Source organism: Bombus affinis, chromosome 14 (assembly GCF_024516045.1).
Source record: "Bombus affinis isolate iyBomAffi1 chromosome 14, iyBomAffi1.2, whole genome shotgun sequence".
NCBI classification, from domain to species: Eukaryota; Metazoa; Arthropoda; class Insecta; order Hymenoptera; family Apidae; genus Bombus; species Bombus affinis.
Window position 1 is genome coordinate 229,760 of NC_066357.1, and position 7,350 is coordinate 237,109.

Below are 7,350 nucleotides of genomic sequence, written 5' to 3' on the forward strand. Positions count from 1 at the left end.
CAGAGTTACCGACAGGCCGATTATTGCTTTGTCTCCATTTCTTTTACTTCATATCGTAGTATCGTGAGGAAAAAACCCGGTTAGAAACAAACCAAAACAATGTCGTCTGTCCTTCGGCTGTTAGTTTACATAAGAGAAAAAACATATTGACTAAAGTCACCTAGTCCTTGCGGCACGAAAACAGGACCGGATTAGGAAAAGGACAAAATAACGTTGACCGAGAAGTGAGAACGTTTTATCGAGAGTCAGAGTTAGTAGAGACGCCGAAGAGTAGAGTTGTAGAGTTGAGAGAGTTGCGGAGTTGCCTGAGTTGCTAGCGTTGTTGAGAGATTGAGTTGTTAGAGTTATAGAGTTGCGAGAGTGATTTGAGTAGAAGTAGTAATTTTTATTTATCTTAACTAAATAGTATTAGGAGAATTTTACAAATCTAAATTATCCCAATCCTATCCTTTTCCGATACTACAATATTTTGTAGTTGTCACGAAGACTGATGCCGCGACGAGGCCCTCGTTATGTTATCTGACTGTCTTCTACGTACGTGTACATGCGTTTGTACGTCGGGTGTGGTCCATTAGTATTATGTTTATGTTGTTTACGACATCAGTCGACCTCCGCAAATATGTGGCCGGATCTCGAAGAGCGTAGCGTAGGCGTAGTTCGAGTAACTTTTAGTATCTCTTTTCTTTTTTTTTGAAAACGTTATGCTGGCCGCAGCGTCTTGGAATTCTTAACTATGTTTGCACTGTTGTAACATCATATAGGCGTTAATCATCATGTTTATATATACATATATAATTCTCTTAGAAACAATAAGAACAAGCAACTTTTGAAATATTTGTAAATTAATAATAATAATAATTTGGAGACATAATTTCTATGTGCTCAAATGCTCTATATTTGAACATATTTTCTACTTTTCAGCCACTCTTTGATAAACAAAATTGACGATAAATAAATTGACGTACCAAGCTACCTTGCGTTAGTTTCTATTTTGGTTCGAGCGTCTACCTACGATCATTACGCTTTTACATCGTTCCACTATTTTTCCTCGTTTATCTTCATTTCGCCAGATAGTTGGAGTTTCTCGCGTACACAGGTATTCTCCGATTGTTCGCGATTTTGCCGAGTGTGGCTCGCCTACGCGGGAGTGTTGTCACTTCCTACGTGCGTGCTTGGCGATTCTCGGTAGCTGGAGAACAAACGGCCATGAAAATGAACGAGGCTCGATATCGGGGGGCTCTACAACGACACAACGACCAGCATCGCCTACAACTCGATGAAGTTTCATGCTGATTTTCCATCGAACGATGATCAACAGCGAGAAATTTGCTTGAAAGACGTACAAGAGAGCGAGCTCTGTTTTTCAATACAGATTGAACCATTCTTCATCAACAATGTTCTCTTTAATTAACACTGAAACAAGATTGAGATTTTATCGTTTTCTTCGTTTAATTTAAAATATTTAATTATTATTTTGAAACAGCCTGTATAACGTAACTTTGCTTGGGATGTAAGATACATGTGGATCTTGAAATACTTCAAGACACCTTAAAAAATGAAGAAATTAGCAGAGTAATTAGGAGGATTGGAGAAGGCGATAATTCCTATTACTAGCGATTTAGCTAGAGAAACGTTCAAAATTCGTTCAAAATTAGGTTTTCTACTACTCTTAAAGCTGCCGATCTTCCTATAAATAACTGTACAACTACTTAAAGCTACTACTATGAATCTTCGAACTAGAAAAAACAGATGAAAAAGTCAAGGAAAAGGTCGTACTGCGCAGAACCCGAGACTCGAGGATTCATTTCTGCAACTTAGCTGCAATTGCAACCACTACAGCAAAAGCACAACGAAGCATTCTACTTGCCTTTGCTGCGTGTCGTCGTCGACATTGACAAATAATTTCTCGGACACGTTGTTGCCATTACGCTTCAGAGCCAGGATGCTCGCGATACGCAGCACAGGACAATCGGGTTCGTTCGATCATTTGTCTGGCTACGTCCGGGTCATTGTGAGTAGTAGCCTTGGCATGGCGACTTTATCGCGACAAGGGAGGATTCCCGGATAACCGGGGAAAGGGCCACGGTAGCCGAACAATTTTATCGTGCTGTAAGATAGCAGGACCAAGGATGGTCGAGTTGTTGCCGAGAACAAAAGACGAGAGCCATCGAGAAACGTAATCGTGCGTCCTATTACGTTTGGAAAGCTATCGATTCGAGAAGCTCCATTCATTCATAAAGTAGCTTGTATACGTACTTGATGAAACTGTTAGAAAAAGTACTCTACATTATACTCATAGTGTTGGAGTAAGATAAATCCAAGAATAGGTAAAAGTGTGAAACGGATTGGGTAGCAAGCTATTTTTCTAAAATATTCTAACACGCGCTACTATTAAAATATAATATATGGCAAAATATTGACTTTTCTTTTAACGCTAGAACCACCAAAGTAAATAGTATTGTAATTTGTAATTTTTCTCTTAGAAGTTTTCTAGATAAAATGTTGTTTTTCTGCTTGCAGTATATTCATGTTTGCGTCACTTCCACTTTTCTTTTAGAATTTCTTTCATACAATTTTTATACTTTGCTCGCCGATAGTTTTAGTCTTAAAGGATGATCTCAAACAAATTCCATTCTTTTTGACAAACAATCGAGCAAAGCATTGGTATCCGCAGTCTTTGGTATCCCATTACAGAAAACGCGGATCTAGTCCTTGGCTGAAGCGGTGAGAAAACGAGACGCGAGGAAATAAACGGGCAATTGATGCAGAAGAGGAAGAAGAAGAAGAAGAAGAAGAAGCGGAGGGCGTGGCGAAAGATGCCGGATTCCGGATCGAAGGATTCGGTGAACGGATCCGCCTGTCCTTCGACGATACCGCTGGTTCCTGGTTCGAAGACACCGTCGCGCCGCGCCGACTCGGTTTTCCCCTCTGCTTCTGTGTATATAAGTCAAAACCAGATCGGAAGCAAGGTGCACAGCCTGAACAGTCCCTCGTCAAGCAAGGAGGTTCGCACAGGGAATACACGAACTGATCGCACGATGCAATCACTGGTAAGTGACATCCTCTTATTATTTTCTAATCTTTCGTTAGGCGAATGATCGATTAAGTTATTATTAATTCGATGGATTAGGTAGATCAGATTAATCCGGCGATTAAATAGGAGAGCGTTGAAATTTTCAAAAGAGGGGCTCGAGGATAGAGAATGGTTTTTTTATGAGGGCTGAGCTAGTTTGTTTATGGGGAATTGTATTATTTGGGTTTTCGTCGAGAGTTACGGTAATTGGGTATCGTAATACGAAGATCAACGACGCGAGGATAGAGGTTGTAGCTTTTCGCTTCTGATATCTTTCATTTCATTCGTTGAATAGGGGTGGAACATGCCTTTAGATATCAGATCGTTGATATGAGAACAATGTTATAGAAATTCTGATTTCTGTTATCAACTGGTTATTATTCCTTACCGTAATTATTATGACTAACGAATAACGTTACGAATATTAATTATTATCCCTTAATTATTAATACTTTTTTCTTTTTTTTAATGATCAATACTTAGTTATTGAGAAGATTTAATTTTTTCTATGTAATTGCAGTTGCTTGTTAGATGTTAAAGCAGATAAACGTTAAAATTCGTCTGGTATGTAATGCTAATTCTCAGATTTTCCTTATCACTGGTAAAAATTCTCTTCGCTTATGAAACAGCAATTTTCAAATCTTATGGATCCGTGCTATATGTTACATAATCTTGTTAACGCATGGGCAATTATAATACGATAGTACGTATATCTGAACTCTACTATAAAAATAAGTAATAAGACTTGCAGTCTTGCAAGTTGATTTGACTAAACGGACTGCTATATCTTTTTATAATTAAGTTAAACTCGAACACCTATTAGAACGCGAGTGCTTGTACTGGTCACGATCGATGTTTTGATGATTACGTTGTTGAAAATCAAACGACCGCTGTCGTTGTGTATGATACGTTGTGAATCTCTACAAACGTAAATATTTTCAGTTGCCGATACAAAATAATTTCGAGAAATTTGAATTATTGTGCTTCAATGGAAAGAGCGAGAAAATTCAACTGCGAGTAATCGAATATTATTAATTAAGTAAATTATTCCGATAAAATATTCCGATTTTCTACGCTGATCATTCACCGTTTTCTTTTCAGATTCCGTTGATGGTGGCTTTGAGCCTAGCTTCAGGAGCGCGTTTGAACCTGGTCCCGTACGCGTACTTGTCCAGCCCTGTCCCAGTGTTCAACCACTTCCAGAACACAAGGACAGGTGAACATGCTTACAGTTACGCTGGTGGGCCATCCGCGAAAGAAGAAATCAAAGACGCCGATGGAATTCTCCGTGGTTCCTACAGTTATGTGGACGCCAATGGAATTCTTCAATCAGCCTTCTACGTCGCCGATGAGAACGGATTTCGTGTAGCCGCGACGAATATTCCTTCGGATGAAAATTCCAACAGCGAAACGACTCGCATCATCCTCGCCAGGAGCGCAGGCAAAGCATCTTCGACGTTTAGTCGCAGAAGACGTAGCTTAGAGGATTCAAACCTGGATTCTAATGAAAATAATGCTAATCGGAATGGGCAATCTGAGAATTTTGATAAGGATAAGGATGTCGCGCAAGATTCGCCACAGATTGTGTCGCAACCTCTGTTGTTGAGCAACAGCATTCCGCTGGCGACCTCGCATCAGAGTCAAGTTCAAGTGCACAGCAGCGCGCGATTGGACGTGGCGGAAGGCGAGGCCAAGGCGAAACCGGTTGACCTGCAGCCGATCCTGCCGGTGCAGACCATATTGGAAGGGTTGCCAGTTCTCGCTCGTGCGCCTACCTATCACGAGAACCGCATAGAATTGCACAAGCAGTTGGGAATTGAGGGGCCCAGGCCTAAAGATGCGGTTAAGATAAACCCAGAGCCATTGACCATCGTCCGATCTTCTCCGTCGGTTAATCATATTGCTTCTACCATTGTTTCTAGGGGAACTGTTGCTGCGGTGCCTGTCATCGCCGAGCAAGCTATACCTGTTATCCCAGCTGCTGAAATTGACACCGCGTCCGTAACCACGTCCATCTCTAGTCACGGTGTCAGTCAGATTCATGGACCATGGAAAATCACCGACGGAGATGTAGCTATCCCCGGTATACCAAGCGTCGTCGCTAAAGAAAGTATTCCCGTAGCTGTGGAGAAGAAGAACGTACCAATTACGACTGCTGGAATTGTTAAAGAGGTTGTTTCTGTGATACCAATTTCCAAGGAAGCTGATCTGGCTACAGCTACGGTTACTACATCCGTTTCCAGTCATGGGATCAATCAGATTCATGGCGATTCCAAGGTGAATGTCGAACCTGCGTGGCTAGTTAAGGCTACACCCATTGCTCAGCTTCATCCCGTTGTCAACGTTGTACCGATTTATCTTCGTTAGATTCTTCGTCAAAATGAATGAAAAAGGAAAAAGGTGTTGATCGAAACGAACTGATCCGCGAAACGAGTAGAAATTAGATCGGTCGTCGGTGCTGACGAACAGAAAACGAGAATGTGGATCGACGATCGATCTATGGCTGATTCTACCGGCGCCTACTGCGTTTTTTTATACTTTGTCGCCTTTTCGCTCTATTTAGCGTCGGGAATCACTTTAACGATTGATCGTTCTTCATGATTGACAATAAAAATGATTTCTCGCGCGTAAAATAGTTTTTCGTTCCTGCTTTCTGATTCTTCGCATCCCTTGTCTACCTTTTTCGAACGAGCTTATATCGTAATTTGGACATATTTCAAATCGAATTGGAAAGTTTTCCAGTTTCAAACATTGTGTATTTGTGAATTAAAGAAAAAGAAAATGAAAAAATTAAAAATGGCTTTTTTATCTTTCTACTCCCGACAGAAATCTCAAGAGGGAAACAAAATATTCGGATATTTAGATAAAATTCAACGAGCTGTTGAATAACCAGCCTGTTATACGTATGAAATTAAAGGATTGTCTCGCTAACGAGTTAACGATCGGCTGATCGAATGACGAAAATTAAGACTCGATCGAAATATAATCTCAGGCAATATAATCTAAAGCTGCGTGTAAAAATTACAAACTAAATGCGAGAAACTAGTCAATATAAAGCTGGTTTAAAGCGATATAGTGAACGCGTAAACTAACTGATAAATTATCGCACCCTGCAAAACATGTCGTCGACCGATTAGAAAATAGCAGCAGTTTATCGCGTTTGCTTGTTTTTAGCGTATCAAATCAAGAAGGATTCCCTGAACGGCGCGGCGTGGTGATGAAAACGTAGTGGCGCGTTTGTCACGGTCATCGTTGTTCACCGTGGGAAATTCGCCGTATATCCTTGGCCTTCAACGCTATTCAGCTTCCCATTATCCGGAATATATTACAGCATTAAAGCAGCACGCGTGTCCAATGAAACGTCGGATTAGACCGGCTATCTACGAATGTCTTCTCAGTTCCTTTCTTCCCAGTTTTTCGATGAATTCCATGGTCCGTTTTCTATCCAGTCGTTACAGAATAGGGAGAGACGTGAGACTTATCCAACATACTTTTATATTAAATATAAAAATTTTGTATAACTTTATCAAATAAAATTTATCAAGTTAGAGAAAGTAGGATCGAAATCGGAAACCAGTAAAAGGTATCATAGAAACAGTTAAGTACAATTTACATTGGCATTTTTCATCCCTTGTGTCACTTTATCGTGATAAATAAACTTGTAGCAGTGTTAGTTATCAGTCTGACTTTTTAGATATCTGACGGCGTATCGTCGTACTCGCTTGTTCGTTTGATTTCACGTTTATTTCACTTTGTATATGTTAGAGCTGAGACGTAAGATATTTACTCTGTCGAATTACATTTCGGTTCTCGATTACTTGCTGCGTGGCTATCTAAAGGAACGACGAGGGAAGAATTTGACGAAAACATTGGCGCAAAAGTTCGAACAGTGTGTATTAGATGTTATCCGCGAGGTTCGTACATTTAACAATACCGTTATAAAATGGAAAAGTTATTTTCGAATGAAGTTGATTTTCGAAGGAGCGATTGCGGAGGAGAGAGTCGAGCCGATGGAAAAAAGCCAAAGAATCCGGATCACCTTCCAGCCAAGTCAAGTGCACGGTCAGGGTGAAGGAACTCGAGCCAGATGAGCGGCGCGATTAGAAGCGGCTGAACGTATCTCTTAATACGCGTCGCGCTTGTCCGCGCGCGCGTGGGCGTGTCGTGACTCGTGACGAACGAGCTTCATTTTCCGATAATTCTCACATCCTTCGATCTTATCCTTTTCTCAATTCTACTTTTTATTTTATACAGCTCTCTTGCTATATATTTTACAT

General features: G+C 40.6%; 1 protein-coding gene across 3 annotated transcripts; it reads left to right on the forward strand.

Moving 5' to 3' along the window:
• The first annotated feature begins 129 nt into the window (after positions 1-129).
• On the forward strand, positions 130-5,441 carry LOC126924123 (uncharacterized). 3 transcript variants are annotated; one of them, XM_050738272.1, is made up of 3 exons: positions 130-2,327; positions 2,695-3,050; positions 4,175-5,441. In XM_050738272.1, exons 2-3 carry the CDS (start codon positions 2,763-2,765, stop codon positions 5,438-5,440), a joined length of 1,554 nt encoding a protein of 517 aa, XP_050594229.1. In that variant the 5' UTR covers positions 130-2,327; positions 2,695-2,762; the 3' UTR covers position 5,441. The 3 variants fall into 3 exon arrangements, with proteins under 3 accessions (XP_050594229.1, XP_050594230.1, XP_050594228.1); XM_050738273.1 differs by having other exon boundaries at positions 130-2,182; XM_050738271.1 differs by having other exon boundaries at positions 130-3,050.
• Positions 5,442-7,350: the final 1,909 nt, after the last annotated feature.

Bases quoted from the DNA above. Each gene is read 5' to 3' on its own strand.
- LOC126924123 (XM_050738271.1), top strand. From the start codon at position 2,763: ATGCAGAAGAGGAAGAAGAAGAAGAAGAAGAAGAAGCGGAGGGCGTGG. The intron at 3,051-4,174 runs GTAAGTGACATC...TTTTCTTTTCAG, and splicing joins ATCGCACGATGCAATCACTG to ATTCCGTTGATGGTGGCTTT.